Source organism: Melanostigma gelatinosum (genome assembly GCF_949748355.1).
Source record: "Melanostigma gelatinosum genome assembly, chromosome: 8".
NCBI lineage: Eukaryota > Metazoa > Chordata > Actinopteri > Perciformes > Zoarcidae > Melanostigma > Melanostigma gelatinosum.
Window position 1 is genome coordinate 27,997,711 of NC_136641.1, and position 25,000 is coordinate 28,022,710.

At 39.8% G+C, this 25,000-nt stretch overlaps 2 protein-coding genes across 3 annotated transcripts in view; both read right to left on the reverse strand.

Moving 5' to 3' along the window:
• The window catches only part of otud5a (OTU deubiquitinase 5a), an 18,230-nt gene extending 10,465 nt beyond the window's left edge, over window positions 1-7,765 (reverse strand). Inside the window, exons 1-2 of one of the 2 annotated variants that reach the window (XM_079272819.1) lie at window positions 7,012-7,765; window positions 5,809-5,899 (exon numbers count right to left, since the gene is read on the reverse strand). In XM_079272819.1, coding sequence (XP_079128945.1) covers window positions 5,809-5,899; window positions 7,012-7,584 — 664 coding nt within the window. In that variant the 5' untranslated portion in view covers window positions 7,585-7,765. Of the gene's footprint in view, window positions 1-5,808; window positions 5,903-7,011 lie in introns of both variants that reach the window. The other variant, XM_079272818.1, reaches the window with a different exon arrangement.
• A 13,774-nt stretch (window positions 7,766-21,539) lies between these two features.
• elk1 (ETS transcription factor ELK1) overlaps window positions 21,540-25,000 on the reverse strand; it is an 18,794-nt gene continuing 15,333 nt past the window's right edge. The window contains 1 exon segment of the mRNA XM_079272817.1: window positions 21,540-25,000. This exon segment is cut by the window's right edge and continues 603 nt beyond it. The gene's annotated coding sequence lies outside the window, so the exon portion shown is untranslated.

Sequence of the window (25,000 nt, forward strand, 5' to 3'; positions counted from 1 at the left end):
ACAAGTATCAACACAAGTATTAACACAAGTATCAATACAAGTATCAATACAAGTATTAACACAAGTATCAATACAAGTATTAACACAAGTATCAATACAAGTATTAACACAAGTATCAATACAAGTATTAACACAAGTATCAATACAAGTATTAACACAAGTACCAGAACAAGTACCAACACAAGTATCAACACAAGTATTAACACAAGTATCAATACAAGTATCAATACAAGTATTAACACAAGTATCAATACAAGTATTAACACAAGTATCAATACAAGTATTAACACAAGTACCAACAAAAGTATCAATACAAGTACCAGAACAAGTACCAACACAAGTATCAATACAAGTATTAACACAAGTACCAGAACAAGTACCAATACAAGTATCAACACAAGTATCAGAACAAGTACCAACACAAGTATCAATATAAGTACCAACACAAGTATCAATACAAGTATCAACACAAGTACCAGAACAAGTACCAATACAAGTATCAATACAAGTATTAACACAAGTACCAGAACAAGTACCAACACAAGTATCAATACAAGTATTAACACAAGTACCAGAACAAGTACCAACACAAGTATCAATACAAGTATTAACACAAGTACCAGAACAAGTACCAACACAAGTATCAATACAAGTATTAACACAAGTACCAGAACAAGTACCAACACAAGTATCAATACAAGTATTAACACAAGTACCAGAACAAGTACCAACACAAGTATCAATACAAGTATCAACACAAGTACCAGAACAAGTACCAACACAAGTATCAATACAAGTACCAGAACAAGTACCAACACAAGTATCAATACAAGTACCAGAACAAGTACCAACACAAGTATCAATACAAGTACCAGAACAAGTACCAACACAAGTATCAATACAAGTACCAGAACAAGTACCAACACAAGTACCAACACAAGTATCAATACAAGTACCAGAACAAGTACCAACACAAGTACCAGAACAAGTACCAACACAAGTATCAATACAAGTACCAGAACAAGTACCAACACAAGTATCAATACAAGTACCAGAACAAGTACCAACACAAGTACCAGAACAAGTACCAACACAAGTATCAATACAAGTATCAATACAAGTATTAACACAAGTACCAGAACAAGTACCAACACAAGTATCAATACAAGTACCAACACAAGTATCAATACAAGTATTAACACAAGTACCAGAACAAGTACCAACACAAGTATCAATACAAGTACCAACACAAGTACCAGAACAAGTACCAACACAAGTATCAATACAAGTATTAACACAAGTACCAGAACAAGTACCAACACAAGTACCAACACAAGTATCAACACAAGTATTAACACAAGTATCAATACAAGTATCAATACAAGTATTAACACAAGTATCAATACAAGTATTAACACAAGTATCAATACAAGTATTAACACAAGTACCAGAACAAGTACCAATACAAGTACCAACACAAGTATCAATACAAGTATTAACACAAGTACCAGAACAAGTACCAATACAAGTATCAACACAAGTATCAGAACAAGTACCAACACAAGTATCAATACAAGTATTAACACAAGTACCAGAACAAGTACCAACACAAGTATCAATACAAGTATTAACACAAGTACCAGAACAAGTACCAACACAAGTATCAATACAAGTATCAACACAAGTACCAGAACAAGTACCAACACAAGTATCAATACAAGTACCAGAACAAGTACCAACACAAGTATCAATACAAGTACCAGAACAAGTACCAACACAAGTATCAATACAAGTACCAGAACAAGTACCAACACAAGTATCAATACAAGTACCAGAACAAGTACCAACACAAGTACCAACACAAGTATCAATACAAGTACCAGAACAAGTACCAACACAAGTACCAGAACAAGTACCAACACAAGTATCAATACAAGTACCAGAACAAGTACCAACACAAGTATCAATACAAGTACCAGAACAAGTACCAACACAAGTACCAGAACAAGTACCAACACAAGTATCAATACAAGTATCAATACAAGTATTAACACAAGTACCAGAACAAGTACCAACACAAGTATCAATACAAGTATTAACACAAGTATCAATACAAGTATTAACACAAGTACCAGAACAAGTACCAACACAAGTATCAATACAAGTACCAACACAAGTATCAATACAAGTATTAACACAAGTACCAACACAAGTATCAATACAAGTACCAACACAAGTACCAGAACAAGTACCAACACAAGTATCAATACAAGTATTAACACAAGTACCAGAACAAGTACCAACACAAGTACCAACACAAGTATCAACACAAGTATTAACACAAGTATCAATACAAGTATCAATACAAGTATTAACACAAGTATCAATACAAGTATTAACACAAGTATCAATACAAGTATTAACACAAGTACCAGAACAAGTACCAATACAAGTACCAACACAAGTATCAATACAAGTATTAACACAAGTACCAGAACAAGTACCAATACAAGTATCAACACAAGTATCAGAACAAGTACCAACACAAGTATCAATACAAGTATTAACACAAGTACCAGAACAAGTACCAACACAAGTATCAATACAAGTATTAACACAAGTACCAGAACAAGTACCAACACAAGTATCAATACAAGTATTAACACAAGTACCAGAACAAGTACCAACACAAGTATCAATACAAGTATCAACACAAGTACCAGAACAAGTACCAACACAAGTATCAATACAAGTACCAGAACAAGTACCAACACAAGTATCAATACAAGTACCAGAACAAGTACCAACACAAGTATCAATACAAGTACCAGAACAAGTACCAACACAAGTATCAATACAAGTACCAGAACAAGTACCAACACAAGTACCAACACAAGTATCAATACAAGTACCAGAACAAGTACCAACACAAGTACCAGAACAAGTACCAACACAAGTATCAATACAAGTACCAGAACAAGTACCAACACAAGTATCAATACAAGTACCAGAACAAGTACCAACACAAGTACCAGAACAAGTACCAACACAAGTATCAATACAAGTATCAATACAAGTATTAACACAAGTACCAGAACAAGTACCAACACAAGTATCAATACAAGTATTAACACAAGTATCAATACAAGTATTAACACAAGTACCAGAACAAGTACCAACACAAGTATCAATACAAGTACCAACACAAGTATCAATACAAGTATTAACACAAGTACCAGAACAAGTACCAACACAAGTATCAATACAAGTACCAACACAAGTACCAGAACAAGTACCAACACAAGTATCAATACAAGTATTAACACAAGTACCAGAACAAGTACCAACACAAGTATCAACACAAGTATTAACACAAGTATCAATACAAGTATCAATACAAGTATCAATACAAGTATTAACACAAGTATCAATACAAGTATTAACACAAGTATCAATACAAGTATTAACACAAGTACCAGAACAAGTACCAATACAAGTACCAATACAAGTATTAACACAAGTATCAATACAAGTATTAACACAAGTACCAACACAAGTATCAATACAAGTACCAGAACAAGTACCAACACAAGTATCAATACAAGTATTAACACAAGTACCAGAACAAGTACCAATACAAGTATCAACACAAGTATCAGAACAAGTACCAACACAAGTATCAATATAAGTACCAACACAAGTATCAATACAAGTATCAACACAAGTACCAGAACAAGTACCAATGAGCAGTCGCCCAATTGCAGATTCAGCTTGAGCAACACCTTTGTCTATTGCGTTCAAATCAGCCCACAGGAGTTTACAAGGCAGGCGTCCTTTCTCTAAACACTGACCTGATGCATCAAGTGGATATGTTTTGCTGAACATAATATTATGCATTGGTCCTCTACATCCTCTAGTCTAATGAGCAGACTTATAAACGCACTGTTACAACTCCTTCATCGTGTCATATTGCTTTTCGGAGAATTATGATGATAAGTTCATCGTAGATGCAAAAGTATACTTATGTACAATATATTATGTTGAACATTGTTGCTCCTGGATGGATCACAGCCAACCCAATTATGTTCAACACAGCTCCATGTCCTTGGTCATGGTGCCACAGCACTTAAAAGAATAAACTTCATCATTCTCATAATTCTGACCTTTTGCTTTTTTATTAACAGCATTTACTTTTACTTTCAATGAACAGGTTATGATGTTCATTTAATGTTCAGGTTGTGATGTACATTTAATATCAGAAAATTACTTTTGATACTTAAGTACTTTTGTACTTAAGTACAATAAATATCAGATACTTTAAGACTTTTACTCAAGTAGTATTCTAATAGGTGACTTTTTACTTTTACTGGAGTAGTTTTCCAGTAAGGTATCTTTACTTTTACTCAAGTATGGCTTTTGAGTACTTTATACACCACTGGTACCAACACAAGTATCAATACAAGTACCAGAACAAGTATCAATACAAGTACCGACACAAGTATCAATACTTCAGCTTCAGTAGACTTTAAACTGTGAGACGATAAAAAAAACACAAAAGAGTGTGTGTGATTTTGTGTGAACACACCCAGAACAGAAATGTTTTACACCGAGCTGTTAACTTTCTGTTTCAGGTGGGCAGCTGTTGCTGTTACTGTGTGTGTGTGTGTGTGTGTGATGATTTCTGTGAAATGTGAGACGAAGCAGAGAAACATGCCTCTGAAAACAGAAGTGAGAAGAATCAGAAGTCTAGAGCGAGCTGATCTCTGGTCTGTGTGAGCTCATCAGATACGAAGCCAGAACCTGACTGAGATCAGTCCTTATGAGTCAGGAGTAGGGTTGGGTACCGAAACTCTGTGCCGGCATGGCACCGGTTCCTATACGTCCGGTATCTACCGGACTGAAACGCAACGCAGATTTCGGTGCTTCCTTTCGGTGCTTACTTTCGGTGCCTGAGCCGATTGAAATACTTTTTTTACACTACTCTGATGACTCCGTCCTGGCAGCAGGACTCGGTCCTCCGCTCCTCACTCACAGTATTATTACAACGGGTACATAGCGCTGCCGCTCATCAGCACAACACAGGCACGCAGAAGCTTCTTCTTCTCCTCCTTTGAGGAGTACTGGCAGTTGGCACATGACGAATTGGCGCATTACCGCCACCAACTGGTAAAATAAAATAAGTCATGAGACGTGTCGTATTTTGCCAGAGAAGGAAAATATGCTCATATTGCTGCAAAAGAATTGCTGAAGTCTGAAGCTGCAGTGTGTGTACAGAGTGTGTGTGTTTTGTATTTATTTATATTTATTTAAGTATACTGTAAACTGTTAACAGTTCACATATTGTTCATAGTTCAAAAGTTTGAAGCTGTAGTTTGAAGCCAAGTGTTTTGTATTTGTTTATATTTATAGTGTACTTTAAACAGTTAATATATTGTTCAATTTGAAGAAAAAAGTATCGGTTCAGGCACCGTTTATGCACCGGTATCGGAAAAAACCCAAACGATACCCAACCCTAGTCATGAGACGTCAGGCCTGCGTAAAGTCATCACATTTATATCAAGTGACAAATAATCCATTTGGATCAGAATTATGATGATTATCTGTTTCAGCTGATCATTACCGTGTAGAACCACGACGGATTCTCTGTTCTTCTAAAAATAATCCGAACAATGAAAAATGTATTTGATTCTGTCCAGAAGAAAAACGGTTTAAATGAAGCAGAAAATAAAACAACACCGACACCTGCTGGTGACCAGAGGAACTACACACACCTGAGGGGACAACAAGGTGAGTGTGGTTGTCACTCACCCACGGCTCTGAACAGACACGCTCCGTCCTCCTTCATCTTCTTGATGACAAAGCCTTTCTTTTCCCTCAGAGCTTTTTCAAACCAGTGCTCCTGCTGAACGAACACGAACACACACACACACACACACACACACACACACACACACACACACACACACACACACACACACACACACACAGGGTCAGCTGTGTAGTGGACTTTTTAAAGGTTTGTTAAAGGTGTGAAAAATTTCACATTCAGTCAATTCACATATTATTCAAGGAAAAAGACACAAAAATATATATATTTAACATAATAGAAGAGTAACAATGACCCAGATGCTGCGTTCAGGTACCTGAGCTCTGAGTCAGTGAAAAGCTGTTGTGATGTGTATTTAAATGTGAGCGTCCTATAAATACATCATGTCCACCGACTCGTCCACGTTTCACTCAACAGATTATTTCTCTCAAAAAGACAAAAGATATGAATTCATGATCAAAACAGCTGATCAGAAAAAACAGTTTGTATCATTTACTTATTTTATTGTTATTATTAAAGAAATGTTCATTATGTAACAAAAATATGAATCTATTCACATCTTTTAAAAATAATACTGACTCATCAGAAAATCAGAGTCCCCTCAGGGACACCTGGTTATCGTCTCTGTGAGGACACCTGAGCATCCACAGTCTTCTCTATCATGTCCATTGTCTCCTGTATTTGTAGTCTGTGGTCTGTTAGTTTCACCTGTAGTACCTTATCGTAGTAGTAGTATCAAGTCACAGTAGTATTAGCAGCAGTATCATGTCGTACTAGTAGCAGTACCATGTCGTAGTAGGCGCAGCAGTAGTACCTTGTCGTAGTAATATGTCATAGTAGTATTAGCAGTAGTACCATGTCGTAGTAGTAGTACTACGTCGTAGTAGTAGTAGTACTACCATGTCGTAGTAATAGGAGCAGTAGTACCTTGTCGTAGGAGTAGCAGTAGTACCTTGTCGAAGCAGTAGTAGTACCTTGTCGTCGTAGCAGTAGTAGTATGTATGCAATACTTCATTACTATCAAGTCATGAAAGCTAATGCAAACACTTCAAAACATAGCCGTTTACTGTTATTTCCCCCGTTAGCATTAGCTCTAGTGCTAATGCTAACACATCAAAACATAGCCGTTTACTGTTATTTCCCCCCATTAGCATTAGCTCTAGTGCTAACGTTAGCTTCCGTACCTGCTCCACTGTAGCCGGGTCCACGGACTGCAGCCGTGCCGCGTTCTCGTACTCGTCCTCGCTGTTGTTCCCGGCTCCTTCCTCCGTGTCCTGTCCGGATCCTCCTCCTCCTCCTGGTCCAGTCACCTGTCCTCCTCCGGTCAGAGCTAACCCTCCAGAGCAGGTTCCTGTCTGCCGCCGCCTCTTGCTCAGTCCGGGCCCGGAGCAACAGCTGCCTAACCCTCCTCCTCTTTCTCCTCTTTCTCCGCCTCCTCCTCCTCCGGCCGACACGATGAGTTCTCCTCCTCCTCCTCCTCCTCCTCCTCCGCTGCTGCTGTCCCGGCCGTCTCCTCCCGGTCCCACCACCGGTCCCACCACGGAGGAGCCGACGGGCGGAGGAGAGGCCTGCTGAGACCGGGAGCTCGCGTCGATGCTGATCCGCCCGGAGGACCACGGAGGAGGAGAAGCTCTCGGTCGGGCTCCGGCTCGGTGTTGATGCTGGTGAGGATCGGAGCCGCTCCGACGGTCGCTGTCGTCGGCGTGGTCCGAGACACCGACACCGGAGCTGGGCTTCTTCTTCGGGAGGATCGTCATGGTGGTGTGTGTGTGTGTGTGTGTGTGTTCTGGATCAAATGTTTCGGTTAACCGACCTTTTAAGGCTCGTAACGAACCGAAACCGACGATCAGGAACGACGATGACTCGGCTCCTTTTCGACAGTTTATTTAATTTTAACAAAAACAAACCGCGGATCCTCTTCCCGTCCAGTCCACAAAACATCAACACAATCTGACGGAGGGCAGTGACGTCACTTCCTTGTTACGACGGTAGTTGTCTTTTTACGTCAGGCCGTTAATGGGATCTTTATTTTTAAGTTTCTGTGTTCAACAACATTATATCAACTTTTGTTTGAATAAACTTTAATCTACAACATGAACAGTGTATATAACAATACGAATAATATTATTATTATTGATAATTATATTAGTAATTATGACAATTATTATCCTTAAATAACAACACTGAATTACAATCAGTGTGCCAGCCACATATACATATAAATATGTGTACATGTACACATGGACCTGGACTACGTTAGACCTGTCTGGTGTTCTTCTTTCTGATGGACCTAACTATAAACCTGAACCAGCCCTAACTATAAACCTGAGTCAGAGCTAACTATAAACCTGATCCAGCCCTAACTATAAACCTGAACCCGCCCTAACTATAAACCTGAGCCAGCCCTAACTATAAACCTGAACCCGCCCTAACTATAAACCTGAGCCAGCCCTAACTATAAACCTGAGCCAGCCCTAACTATAAACCTGAACCAGCCCTAACTATAAACCTGAGTCAGAGCTAACTATAAACCTGATCAAGCCCTAACTATAAACCTGATCCAGCCCTAACTATAAACCTGAACCAGCCCTAACTATAAACCTGAGTCAGAGCTAACTATAAACCTGAACCAGCCCTAACTATAAACCTGAGTCAGAGCTAACTATAAACCTGAACCAGTCCTAACTATAAACCTGATCCAGCCCTAACTATAAACCTGATCCAGCCCTAACTATAAACCTGAACCAGCCCTAACTATAAACCTGAGTCAGAGCTAACTATAAACCTGAACCAGCCCTAACTATAAACCTGATCCAGCCCTAACTATAAACCTGATCCAGCCCTAACTATAAACCTGAACCAGCCCTAACTATAAACCTGATCCAGCCCTAACTATAAACCTGAACCAGCCCTAACTATAAACCTGAGTCAGAGCTAACTATAAACCTGAACCAGCCCTAACTATAAACCTGAACCAGCCCTAACTATAAACCTGAGTCAGAGCTAACTATAAACCTGAACCAGCCCTAACTATAAACCTGAACCAGCCCTAACTATAAACCTGATCCAGCCCTAACTATAAACCTGATCCAGCCCTAACTATAAACCTGAACCAGTCCTAACTATAAACCTGAACCAGCCCTAACTATAAACCTGAACCAGCCCTAACTATAAACCTGATCCAGCCCTAACTATAAACCTGAACCAGTCCTAACTATAAACCTGAACCAGCCCTAACTATAAACCTGAACCAGCCCTAACTATAAACCTGAGTCAGAGCTAACTATAAACCTGAACCAGCCCTAACTATAAACTTGAACCAGCCCTAACTATAAACCTGATCCAGCCCTAACTATAAACCTGAACCAGTCCTAACTATAAACCTGAACCAGCCCTAACTATAAACCTGAACCAGCCCTAACTATAAACCTGATCCAGCCCTAACTATAAACCTGAACCAGTCCTAACTATAAACCTGAACCAGCCCTAACTATAAACCTGATCCAGCCCTAACTATAAACCTGAACCAGCCCTAACTATAAACCTGAGCCAGCCCTAACTATAAACCTGAACCAGCCCTAACTATAAACCTGAACCAGCCCTAACTATAAACCTGAACCAGCCCTAACTATAAACCTGAGTCAGAGCTAACTATAAACCTGAACCAGCCCTAACTATAAACCTGAGCCAGCCCTAACTATAAACCTGAGCCAGCCCTAACTATAAACCTGAACCAGCCCTAAACCAGGTAAAGATGGAGGTGGAGGTAAAGGTAAAGTTAAAGGTGGAGGTAAAGGTAAAGTTAAAGGTGGAGGTAAAGGTAAAGATGGAGATAAAGGTGGAGGTAAAGGTAAAGATGGAGGTGGAGGTAAAGGTGGAGGTAAAGGTAAACATGGAGGTGGAGGTAAAGGTGGAGGTGGAGGTAAAGGTTGTGTGTGTGTTTTTGAGTGTGTGTTTGTTTGTGTGTTTGTTTGTGTGTGTTTGAGTGTGTGTGTTTGTGTGTGTGTTTGTTTGAGTGTGTGTTTGTTTGATTGTGTGTGTTTGTGTGATTGTGTGTGTGTGTTTGATTGTGTGTGTGTTTGTTTGATGGTGTGTGTGTGTTTGTTTGTTTGATTGTGTGTGTGTGTTTGTTTGAGTGTGTGTTTGTGTGATTGTGTGTGTTTGTGTGATTGTGTGTGTGTGTTTGTTTGATTGTGTGTGAGTGTTTGTTTGTGTGTGTGATTGTGTGTTTGTTTGTTTGTGTGTGTGTGTTTGATTGTGTGTGTGTGTGTTTGATTGTGTGTGTGTGTGTTTGTGTGTGTTTGATTGTGTGTGTGTGTTTGTTTGATTGTGTGTGTGTGTTTGATTGTGTGTGTTTGTTTAATTGTGTGTGTGTGTTTGAGTGCGTGTTTGTTTGATTGTGTGTGTTTGTGTGTGTGTTTGATTGTGTGTGTGTGTTTGTTTGAGTGTGTGTTTGTGTTTGATTGTGTGTGTGTGTTTGTTTGAGTGTGTGTTTGTTTAATTGTGTGTGTTTGTTTGATTGTGTGTGTGAGTGTGTGTGTGTTTGTTTGATTGTGTGTGTGTGTGTTTGATTGTGTGTGTGTGTGTTTGTGTGTTTGTTTGATTGTGTGTGTGTGTGTTTGATTGTTTGTGTGTGTGTGTGTTTGATTGTTTGTGTGTTTGTGTGTGTGTGGTTGTGTGTGTTTGATTGTGTGTGTGTTTGATTGTGTGTTTGTGTGTTTGTTTGATTGTTTGTGTGTTTGATTGTGTGTTGTGTGTTTGTGTGTGTGTGTGTTTGATTGTGTGTGTTTGTGTGTGTGTGTTTGATTGTGTGTGTGTGTTTGTTTGATTGTGTGTGTGTTTGTTTGATTGTGTGTGTGTTTGTGTGTGTGTTTGTTTGATTGTGTGTGTGTGTGTGTGTTTGATTGTGTGTGTGTGTTTGTGTGTGTTATATTGTGTGTGTGTTTGTTTGATTGTGTGTTTGTGTGTGTGTGTTTGATTGTGTGTGTGTGTGTGTTTGTGTTTGTTTGATTGTGTGTTTGTTTGTTTGATTGTGTGTGTATGTTTGTTTGAGTGTGTGTTTGTTTGATGGTGTGTGTGTGTTTGTTTGTGTGTTTGTTTGATTGTGTGTGTTTGTTTGTTTGAGTGTGTGTTTGTTTGTTTGATTGTGTGTGTGTGTTTGTTTGTGTTTGTTTGATTGTGTGTGTGTGTTTGTTTGAGTGTGTGTTTGTGTTTGTTTGATTGTGTGTGTGTGTTTGTTTGAGTGTGTGTGTGTGTGTTTGTATATATATATATATATATACATACACATACATCACCTGGCTGTAACACATCACCTGACTGTAACACACATCACCTGACTAACACATAACCTGACTGTAACTCATCACCTGACTGTAACACACATCACCTGACTGTAACACACATCACCTGGCTGTAACACATCACCTGACTGTAACACACATCACCTGACTGAAACACATCACCTGACTGTGACGCACATCACCTGACTGTAAGACACATCACCTGACTGTAGCACATCACCTGACTGTTACACGCATCACCTGACTGTTACATGCATCACCTGACTGTAACACACATCACCTGACTGTAACACACATCACCTGACTGTAACACATCACCTGACTGTAACACATCACCTGACTGTAACACATCACCTGACTGCTACACACATCACCTGACTGTAACACATCAACTGACTGTAACACATCACCTGACTGTTACACACATCACCTGACTGTTACACACATCACCTGACTGTAACACACATCACCTGACTGTAACACACATCACCTGATTGTAACACATCACCTGACTGTTACACCCATCACCTGACTGTTACACCCATCACCTGACTGTTACACGCATCACCTGACTGTAACACATCACCTGACTGTAACACACATCACCTGACTGTAACTCATCACCTGACTGTAACACACATCACCTGACTGTTACACGCATCACCTGACTGTTACACGCATCACCTGACTGTTACACGCATCACCTGACTGTAACACACATCACCTGACTGACACACATCACCTGACTGACACACATCACCTGACTGACACACATCACCTGACTGTGACGCACATCACCTGACTGTGACGCACATCACCTGACTGTTACACACATCACCTGACTGTTACACACATCACCTGACTGTAACACACATCACCTGACTGTTACACACATCACCTGACTGCTACACACATCACCTGACTGCTACACACATCACCTGACTGTAACACATCACCTGACTGTAACACACATCACCTGACTGTTACACGCATCACCTGACTGTTACACGCATCACCTGACTGTTACACGCATCACCTGACTGTAACACATCACCTGACTGTAACACACATCACCTGACTGTAACACACATCACCTGACTGTAACACACATCAGTTGACTGTAACACACATCACCTGACTGTAACACATCACCTGACTGAAACACATCACCTGACTGTAACACACATCAGTTGACTGTAACACACATCAGTTGACTGTAACACACATCACCTGACTGCAACACATCACCTGACTGTAACACATCACCTGACTGTGACACACATCACCTGCCTGTAACACATCACCTGACTGAAATGCATCACCTGACTGTAACACATCACCTGACTGTAACGCACATCACCTGGCTGTAACACATCACCTGACTGTAACACACATCACCTGACTGTTACACACATCTACTGACTGTTACACACATCACCTGACTGTAACACACATCACCTGACTGTAACACATCACCTGACTGTTACACGCATCACCTGACTGTTACACGCATCACCTGACTGTAACACATCACCTGACTGTAACACATCACCTGACTGCTACACACATCACCTGACTGTTACACACATCACCTGACTGTTACACACATCACCTGACTGTTACACACATCACCTGACTGTAACACACATCACCTGACTGCTACACACATCACCTGACTGCTACACACATCACCTGACTGTAACACATCACCTGACTGTAACACACATCACCTGACTGTTACACGCATCACCTGACTGTTACACGCATCACCTGACTGTTACACGCATCACCTGACTGTTACACGCATCACCTGACTGTAACACATCACCTGACTGTAACACACATCACCTGACTGTAACACACATCACCTGACTGTAACACATCACCTGACTGTTACACGCATCACCTGACTGTTACATGCATCACCTGACTGTAACACATCACCTGACTGTAACACACATCAGTTGACTGTAACACACATCACCTGACTGTAACACATCACCTGACTGAAACACACATCAGTTGACTGTAACACACATCAGTTGACTGTAACACACATCAGTTGACTGTAACACACATCACCTGACTGCAACACATCACCTGACTGTAACACATCACCTGACTGTGACACACATCACCTGCCTGTAACACATCACCTGACTGAAATGCATCACCTGACTGTAACTCATCACCTGACTGTAACACATCACCTGACTGTAACGCACATCACCTGGCTGTAACACATCACCTGACTGTAACACACATCACCTGACTGTTACACACATCTACTGACTGTTACACACATCACCTGACTGTAACACACATCACCTGACTGTAACACATCACCTGACTGTTACACGCATCACCTGACTGTTACACGCATCACCTGACTGTAACACATCACCTGACTGTAACACATCACCTGACTGTAACACATCACCTGACTGCTACACACATCACCTGACTGTTACACACATCACCTGACTGTAACACACATCACCTGACTGTTACACTCATCACCTGACTGTAACACACATCACCTGACTGTTACACACATCACCTGACTGTTACACACATCACCTGACTGTAACACACATCACCTGACTGTAACACATCACCTGACTGTTACACACATCACCTGACTGTTACACGCATCACCTGACTGTTACACACATCACCTGACTATAACACATCACCTGACTGTAACACACATCAGTTGACTGTAACACACATCACCTGACTGTAACACATCACCTGACTGAAACACATCACCTGACTGTAACACACATCAGTTGACTGTAACACACATCAGTTGACTGTAACACACATCACCTGACTGCAACACATCACCTGACTGTAACACATCACCTGACTGTGACACACATCACCTGCCTGTAACACATCACCTGACTGAAATGCATCACCTGACTGTAACTCATCACCTGACTGTAACTCATCACCTGACTGTAACACATCACCTGACTGTAACGCACATCACCTGGCTGTAACACATCACCTGACTGTAACACACATCACCTGACTGTTACACACATCTACTGACTGTTACACACATCACCTGACTGTAACACACATCACCTGACTGTAACACATCACCTGACTGTTACACGCATCACCTGACTGTTACACGCATCACCTGACTGTAACACATCACCTGACTGTAACACATCACCTGACTGCTACACACATCACCTGACTGTTACACACATCACCTGACTGTAACACACATCACCTGACTGTTACACTCATCACCTGACTGTAACACACATCACCTGACTGTTACACACATCACCTGACTGTTACACACATCACCTGACTGTAACACATCACCTGACTGTTACACACATCACCTGACTGTTACACGCATCACCTGACTGTTACACACATCACCTGACTGTAACACATCACCTGACTGTTACACGCATCACCTGACTGTAACACATCACCTGACTGTTACACACATCACCTGACTGCTACACACATCACCTGACTGTAACACATCACCTGCCTGTAACACACATCACCTGACTGTTACACGCATCACCTGACTGTTACATGCATCACCTGACTGTAACACATCACCTGACTGTAACACACATCACCTGACTGTAACTCATCACCTGACTGTAACACATCACCTGACTGTAACACATCACCTGACTGTTACACGCATCACCTGACTGTTACACGCATCACCTGACTGTAACACATCACCTGACTGTAACACATCACCTGACTGTAACACACATCACCTGACTGGAACACATCACCTGACTTTAACACACATCACCTGACTGTAATATACATCACCTGACTGTAACACATCACCTGACTGTAACACATCACCTGACTGCTACACACATCACCTGACTGTAACACATCAACTGACTGTAACACATCACCTGACTGTTACACACATCACCTGACTGTAACACACATCACCTGACTGTAACACACATCACCTGATTGTAACACATCACCTGACTGTTACACCCATCACCTGACTGTTACACCCATCACCTGACTGTTACACGCATCACCTGACTGTAACACATCACCTGACTGTAACACACATCACCTGACTGTAACTCATCACCTGACTGTAACACACATCACCTGACTGTTACACGCATCACCTGACTGTTACACGCATCACCTGACTGTTACACGCATCACCTGACTGTAACACACATCACCTGACTGACACACATCACCTGACTGACACACATCACCTGACTGACACACATCACCTGACTGTGACGCACATCACCTGACTGTGACGCACATCACCTGACTGTTACACACATCACCTGACTGTTACACACATCACCTGACTGTAACACACATCACCTGACTGCTACACACATCACCTGACTGCTACACACATCACCTGACTGTAACACATCACCTGACTGTAACACACATCACCTGACTGTTACACGCATCACCTGACTGTTACACGCATCACCTGACTGTTACACGCATCACCTGACTGTTACACGCATCACCTGACTGTTACACGCATCACCTGACTGTAACACATCACCTGACTGTAACACACATCACCTGACTGTAACACACATCACCTGACAGTAACACATCACCTGACTGTTACACGCATCACCTGACTGTTACATGCATCACCTGACTGTAACACATCACCTGACTGTAACACACATCAGTTGACTGTAACACACATCACCTGACTGTAACACATCACCTGACTGAAACACATCACCTGACTGTAACACACATCAGTTGACTGTAACACACATCAGTTGACTGTAACACACATCAGTTGACTGTAACACACATCACCTGACTGCAACACATCACCTGACTGTAACACATCACCTGACTGTGACACACATCACCTGCCTGTAACACATCACCTGACTGAAATGCATCACCTGACTGTAACTCATCACCTGACTGTAACACATCACCTGACTGTAACGCACATCACCTGGCTGTAACACATCACCTGACTGTAACACACATCACCTGACTGTTACACACATCTACTGACTGTTACACACATCACCTGACTGTAACACACATCACCTGACTGTAACACATCACCTGACTGTTACACGCATCACCTGACTGTTACACGCATCACCTGACTGTAACACATCACCTGACTGTAACACATCACCTGACTGCTACACACATCACCTGACTGTTACACACATCACCTGACTGTAACACACATCACCTGACTGTTACACTCATCACCTGACTGTAACACACATCACCTGATTGTTACACACATCACCTGACTGTTACACACATCACCTGACTGTAACACACATCACCTGACTGTAACACATCACCTGACTGTTACACACATCACCTGACTGTTACACGCATCACCTGACTGTTACACACATCACCTGACTGTAACACATCACCTGACTGTAACACATCACCTGACTGTAACACACATCACCTGACTGTAACACACATCACCTGACTGTTACACGCATCACCAGACTGTAACACATCACCTGACTGTGACACACATCACCTGCCTGTAACACATCACCTGACTGAAATGCATCACCTGACTGTAACTCATCACCTGACTGTAACACACATCACCTGACTGGAACACATCACCTGACTTTAACACACATCACCTGACTGTAACACATCACCTGACTGTCACACATCACCTGACTGTAACACACATCACCTGACTTTAACACATCACCTGACTGTAACACACATCACCTGACTGTAACACATCACCTGACATCATTGTTCATACTGAGATGATGATGAGAAGATGTAAGTAACAACACTACATAACATTAAGGAGCAGTTTTAGTTTTTTATGCTGATGTGTTGCGTGAAGACACCCCAGAAGATGCGTCACTCAGGTATAGTTCCATCATTGTTCAAAGTCAAAGAATAACTTCATGATGTTAGTTGTAATGAATAAATATATTTTAAAATCAAGTACATTTCTCTGCATTTATAGTTTTCTACTGTACCGAACCGTTTGTTTTGTGAACCGTTACACCCCTACTAACTAACTACAATAACTACACTAACTAACTACACTAACTAACTACACTATATGTAGTTATATTAGTATGTGTATATTAGTGTGTATATATTCGTGTGTGTATACATTAGTGTGTATATATTAGTGTGTGTAGACATCAGTGTGTATATATTAGTGTGTATACATTAGTGTGTATACATTAGTGTGTATGAATTAGTGTGTATACATTAGTATGTGTATATTAGTGTGTATATATTCGTGTGTGTATACATTAGTGTGTGTGTATACATAAGTGTGTGTAGACATCAGTGTGTATATAGTAGTGTGTATACATTAGTGTGTATATATTAGTGTGTATATGTTAGTGTGTATACATTAGTATGTGTATGTTAGTGTGTATGTGTTAGTGTGTGTAGACATCAGTGTGTATCTATTAGTGTGTGTATACATTAGTGTGTGTATATTAGTGTGTATATATTAGTGTGTGTATATTAGTGTGTGTATACATTAGTGTGTGTATACATTAGTGTGTGTGTATATATTAGTGTGTATACATTAGTGTGTATATATTAGTGTGTATACATTAGTGTGTGTATACATTAGTTTGTATATATTAGTGTGTATACATTAGTGTGTATATATTAGTGTGTATATATTCGTGTGTATACATTAGTGTGTGTATACATTAGTGTGTATACATTAGTGTGTATATATTCGTGTGTATACATTAGTGTGTATATACTATTGTGTATATATTAGTGTGTATACATTAGTGTGTGTATACATTAGTTTGTATATATTAGTGTGTATACATTAGTGTGTATACATTAGTGTGTTTATATTCGTGTGTATATATTAGTGTGTATACATTAGTTTGTATACATTAGTGTGTATACATTAGTGTGTATATATTAGTGTGGATACATTAGTGTGTATATATTCGTGTGTATACATTCGTGTGGATATATTAGTGTGTATATATTCGTGTGTATACATTAGTGTGTATATATTAGTGTGTATACATTAGGGTGTATACATTAGTGTGTATATATTAGTGTGTATACATTAGTATGTATACATTAGTGTGTATACATTAGTGTGTATATATTAGTGTGTATACATTAGTGTGTATATATTAGTGTGTATATATTAGTGTGTATATATTCGTGTGTATACATTAGTGTGTATATATTTGTGTGGATACATTAGTGTGTATATATTGGTGTGGATACATTAGTGTGTATATATTCATGTGTATACATTGGTGTGTATATATTAGTGTGTATACATTAGTGTGTGTATATATTAGTGTGTATATATTAGTGTGTATACATTAGTGTGTATATATTGGTGTGTATACATTAGTGTGTATACATTGGTGTGTGTACATTAGTGTGTATACATTAGTGTGGATACATTAGTGTGTATATATTGGTGTGTATACATTAGTGTGTATACATTGGTGTGTGTACATTAGTGTGTATATATTAGTGTGTATATATTAGTGTGTATACATTAGTGTGGATACATTAGTGTGTATATATTCATGTGTATAAATTAGTGTGTGTATATTGGTGTGTATACATTAGTGTGTGTACATTAGTGTGTATATATTAGTGTGTATATATTAGTGTGTATACATTAGTGTGGATACATTAGTGTGGATACATTAGTGTGTATATATTAGTGTGTATATATTAGTGTGTATACATTAGTGTGGATACATTAGTGTGTATACATTAGTGTGGATATATTGGTGTGTGTACATTAGTGTGTATATATTAGTGTGTATACATTAGTGTGTGTACATTAGTGTGTATATATTGGTGTGTATACATTAGTGTGTGTACATTAGTGTGTATATATTAGTGTGTATATATTAGTGTGTATACATTAGTGTGGATACATTAGTGTGTTAACATTGGTGTGTATACATTGGTGTGTGTACATTAGTGTGTATATATTAGTGTGTATACATTAGTGTGTATATATTAGTGTGTATATATTGGTGTGTATACATTAGTGTGTATACATTGGTGTGTGTACATTAGTGTGTATATATTAGTGTGTATACATTAGTGTGTATATATTAGTGTGGATACATTAGTGTGTATATATTGGTGTGTATACATTAGTGTGTATACATTAGTGTGTATATATTAGTGTGTATACATTAGTGTGTATATATTAGTGTGGATACATTAGTGTGTATATATTGTTAGATCCTGGGTACTTCTGGCCCGATACGGGGCTAATTACTGACTCAGCTCTCTATTAAAAGATTCTCGAGCTGGTGTTCTGGCGAGGGAACTCGCCTGGCTCCGCTAACTGCCTTTACTCCCGACGTCTACCCTGCTTCCTCCGGTCAGAGCGCACTCGGCCGAGAGACCAGTCCTGGCCCCGGGCGCTCCCACCAGTCGCGTCGGTTATGGCAGCTTCCCTCTTATGGATCCGTGCTCTTGGTAAATGCCAGGTTAGGTTTTAACGGCTAGGATTAATTCTTGCTAAAACCGTAAGGGGTTGTTCAGTGGATTCGGTCTCTAGGATAACCTTTCAGAACTCAGTTGTTAGACATACAATAGCTTTAACTTTTTACTGTCACGAGGAACTCTTTACTACATCAGCAAATTAATGCACTTGAGAATTTCACTTTAAATGCAGATTAGATATTTATTGCAGGTTATATTTAGTTAGTTTGCAGGGGTTACAGCTACAGCTCACATAAAATGTCACTACACATGATTAGTCAATTTAATTATCTTCTTCGATTATACTCATTAGTTTTAGTCGCCGAGACGGTTCGGTTGGAGCCGGATGTCCAATGGTGCGACGAAAAGAGTTATTTTGGAGTTGTTAGGAGCGACGGTCTGGCCAGACCCTCGGTCCTCCCGCTCCGCAACGGAGCCCGTTCAGCAGTCCCCAAAACTCAGTACAAAGTCTTTCTCAGGCAGCTGCGGCTTCTCCGTTGTTCAGATGTTAAGAGGTGAGCGGTGGGGAGAGTTTAGAAACTTCGTCTTTTAATCGCAATGTCCACGAACAGAGGTCTCTTTTCCGTGAACTGAGACGAAGCCCTCAATACATCAGTTGCAGGCTTCAGTATCTTCCTCCGATGCGCTTGGACGGCATCCGCGATGAAATCCCGTCTTGCTGTTTGCAAGTTACTTCTTTTATAACACTTTTGGGCTGCTAGCCCCCCTCCTGCTCAATACATGCTCTCATCCCCCCCACCCTCTGGAAAGGATGTTGGGTTCGAACATGTCCATATAAGTCCAGGCTTCCTGCCTCTGACTCATCTCTTGCAACAGTCTTCTCCTAATTTCTGCAAGTCATCCTGACAAGCACTTTTCTTACATCGCAGCTCCGGTCACACAGAACATTTGTTAATCAGTTTTTACATTTGTTAAATCGGTTTGGTTAGTACACATTTGCTTATAAAATGATTATTGATCTCATCCTTCATCATTATTGTGCTTTGTGTCTTTTCTTCTCAACCATCATTATTTCCCCATCCCTTGAAGCCAACACCCTGCTTACTTCCTCTTTCTCCGTACTTTCTACACTCAGACTGCACTATACTCAGATACACATATTATTATCAGGTTTACATTTGTTAAATCACTCTATGTATTAAACATTTGTTATGTAACGATCATACACTTTATCTTTAGATTACACTTTAACTATTGATTTCTGATTATATGCTTTTTATATCCTGACCTTCCCCTGATCGTGTATGCATGTTTTCGAGGCAGCTCTGTGGGCTCAACTTTTCTTGACAATATTCATGTGTATACATTAGTGTGTATATATTAGTGTGTATACATTAGTGTGTATATATTAGTGTGTATACATTAGTGTGTATATATTAGTGTGTATACATTAGTGTGTATATATTAGTGTGGATACATTAGTGTGGATACATTAGTGTGTATACATTGGTGTGTATATATTGGTGTGTATACATTAGTGTGTATATATTAGTGTGTATACATTAGTGTGTATATATTAGTGTGTATATATTGGTGTATACATTAGTGTGTATACATTGGTGTGTGTACATTAGTGTGTATATATTAGTGTGGATACATTAGTGTGGATACATTAGTGTGTATATATTGGTGTGTATACATTGGTGTGTATACATTGGTGTGTGTACATTAGTGTGTATATATTAGTGTGTATACATTAGTGTGTATATATTAGTGTGTATATATTGGTGTGTATACATTAGTGTGTATACATTGGTGTGTGTACATTAGTGTGTATATATTAGTGTGTATACATTAGTGTGGATACATTAGTGTGTATACATTAGTGTGTGTATACATTTGTTTGTATACATTAGTGTGTTGGATGAATCATCTTCTCAAACACTGAATTAATTTCCATAAAAAATATCTTTTAATATTTCCAGTAAATGACACGTGGAACACTGTCTCAGAAAAATAAAAGCAAGCCCTGCCCCTACGTCAATAAACCCCGCGGCCAATCACAGCCGAGGAGGGGCGGGGCCGAGCAGGCTCTGAGAGCGACAATAGGCCACAGAAACAAGACGTCATTAAGACAGAATATTAAAGATTATATCTAGATTTAATGTACAGAAACATAGAAAAAGAGTAAGAAGATATAGCTCTTATCAGGACCTCATCCTACTGCAAAGCATCATGGGACATGAATACAACACACGGCCAGAAGTATGTCGGTCTAACGATCAATAAGTATGAAGTTACAATGAGTCTGTTTCCTGTTTACACTCAAATCTGTAGAATGTTGTCTCTTTATTAACAAAGATAAAACAGAATGTTGAGTTTGGAAACATAAACATGTTAAACAGCGTAGCTTGATCAGTTTAAAGCAGGGCTCTCAAACTCATTTTCACTCCGGGCCACATCAGCATCACGTCGCCCTCAAAGGGCCGGTTGTAAATGTAAGACTGTGTAAACTTCTCCTAACATATTGTTAAATAACTGTCTCTGCATTTGATTATTGTTTATTCAAGTGTAAAAATATTGTACATTCAGTTATATAAATGTAAAAATATATTTAAGCACATTTCTGTTATTATAACATAAATCATTTTAATTGAGGGTTAATAAACCCACATGACTCTATCAAAGATCAAACTATTAAAGAAAATATCAAAGACAAATATCAAACACAAGTTATTACCATAACTTTGTCCAATGCTTAAAATCCTTTCAAGGGTGCGTTTGCACAACAATCCCACGTGAAGTATTTCATGTGTTTTAAAGCCACGTTCAAAGTAGTCTTCAATGTACTCTCAATACAAGTGAACAATAACCAGCCAAAGAGCTGCTTCTGTGTTTAAGTATCTCATCATTATGACTTTCTATCATAGTTGTGACTTTCTATCTCATAATTCCGACCATGGGGATATTTTTATTATCAAGTCTAACTTTAAAACCCCCCCCAAAAAAACAAAAAACTTTTTTTGTTTTTGTTTTTGCTGGCGGATTCGCGGGCCACATAACATGACGTGGCGGGCCGGATTCGGCCCCCGGGCCGGGGGTTTGACACCCCTAGTTTAAAGTGTCCACATACTTCTGGCCGTGTGAGGCCTCCGTTTGATCAGCTGATCTAATAATGAAACGTTCAACAAGCTAAATAATGTGTCATTTTAACAGAGTACTTCTACTGTAGTATTAGTACTTTTACTGCAGTAACACAGTACTTGTACACTGTGGTATTCGTACTTTTACTGCAGTAACACAGTACTTGTACACTGTGGTATTCGTACTTTTACTGCAGTAACAGTACTTGTACACTGTGGTATTTGTACTTTTACTGCAGTAACACAGTACTTGTACACTGTGGTATTCGTACTTTTACTGCAGTAACAGTACTTGTACACTGTGGTATTCATACTTTTACTGCAGTAACAGTACTTGTACACTGTGGTATTCATACTTTTACTGCAGTAACAGTACTTGTACACTGTGGTATTCGTACTTTTACTGCAGTAACAGTACTTCTACTTTCATGTTTCTCTGATAGAAACGTTTTGTTAGAATAAAGTTTATATTTTAAAGTGACATCATTTTTTCCATTTAATTTGTTAAACACTACCCAGAATGCAACGCTGTTCTGATCAATATAAAAACATTCTTGGTGTGCTGGTGAAAGAAATAATCTGAATAATAAAGATAAAAAGAACCACATGACAGATGTCATCACAGACAACGTCACGTGACACACGTCACATGATAGACGACACGACAGACACGATACTGTCACATGACAGACGTCACATGGCAGACGACGTCTCTCAAACAGGAAACGACCGTGTGAAGTGAAGCCACGCTCGTTTTTACTTGTAAATTTACGACTTTAATCTCATTTGCCTCTGAACGACGCCGTCGTAGAAACGTTACCGTAACGTTAAAAGACGCTGGAAACCTTGGTCCAAAGCTCAGCTCTTCTCTATAAATGGCTTATTTGTCTTCTTCATTGTCTCTAAACTTTTTAAGGCTTCGTCTCAATAAAAACACGTTTCTCCGGTAGAAAAATAGTCATGCTGTAAAAGGTTGAGAACAGTCAAACACGATGGTGCTGCGTTCACGGCACCGCCCAGGCTGGGAAATCTCACCGCCAAGAAGTGATCTGTCGCTGAACGTCGTCTTTATGCTGTTATTATTAAAGTGCCGGACTTTCATATTTAATGTCAGGTTGTGATCTGGATCCAGGCTGATTAAAGACCTGATCCACCGAGCTGAAACCTCTTTAAATGTGACAGCCAGCACACACTGAATGAAATAATATTAATTATTATATGATAATAAATATAAAATGTTTTTATTGTGAAACTGAAAGTTCCTGTTTCAATCAAAGCTTCCAGCTGATTTCATCTCTTCTTCTGTTGAGGATCTTTGTCTCTTTGAACAGTTTAGTTAGAACATCGAGTAAAAGTCGAAGCTCGTTAACGAGCTTTAACTCGTTAACGAGCTTTAACTCGTTAACGAGCTTTAACTCGTTAACGAGCTTTAACTCGTTATGTCGAGGCTCGTTAACAGCAGCTTTTCAAATGTTACTGTTCATTTTTTCTCGTTAAAAACTGATAATCAGCTTCACTCAGTTCCTGCTGGTCCGTGTGTGCGTGTACGTGTGTGTGTGTGTACGTGTGTGTGTGTGTGTGTCAGCAGCCTCACGGTCACACACAGAAGCGTAGCAACACGTTAACAGCGTCATCACGAGGAGCAGCTTCAGATGCTCCGCAGCAGCAGCAGCAGCAACAACAACAACCTGCAGGTGCGCAACAACAGTCGGGTCAGCTTACCATGGCAACCACAGAGCTCAGCTAGCATTATAAACAACAACAACAACAACAACAACAACAGTCTTTAGAAGAGTCAGCTTCAGTCTGAACACAGAAACTTTGTGTTTGGTAGAAAAACTGCAGCTGATGTTTCGCTTCCGCAGACGATGACCGTGAAAACAGTGAGGACGTCTCCGGGTCTTTAGGTCTCCAAGTCTCTCTGTCTGAGTCCCAGATGGAATGTGAATCAGGGTTCTCATGAAAACTTGAGGCCACATCACCGTAGAGCAACGAAGAAACAACCAGAAAAAGAAGCGTCCATCAAAGACGGACTGAAGGTCTGTAATTAAAACGCTCATCAGTCATGAATCAATGAAACGTCCTCTAAAGACACAGGAATGTGATAAAACCTCATTTAGAAAATATGCAATCTGTCACACAGAATCCCTCGTCTGTGATTGGTCGGTTCAAAAATGATGCCGAGGACTTCAGTCCACTAACAGGCCATGCATAACAGGAGAAAGGCGTGGCCTTTAAAAAAAGCGGCCAATGACAGCAAAGCTAAA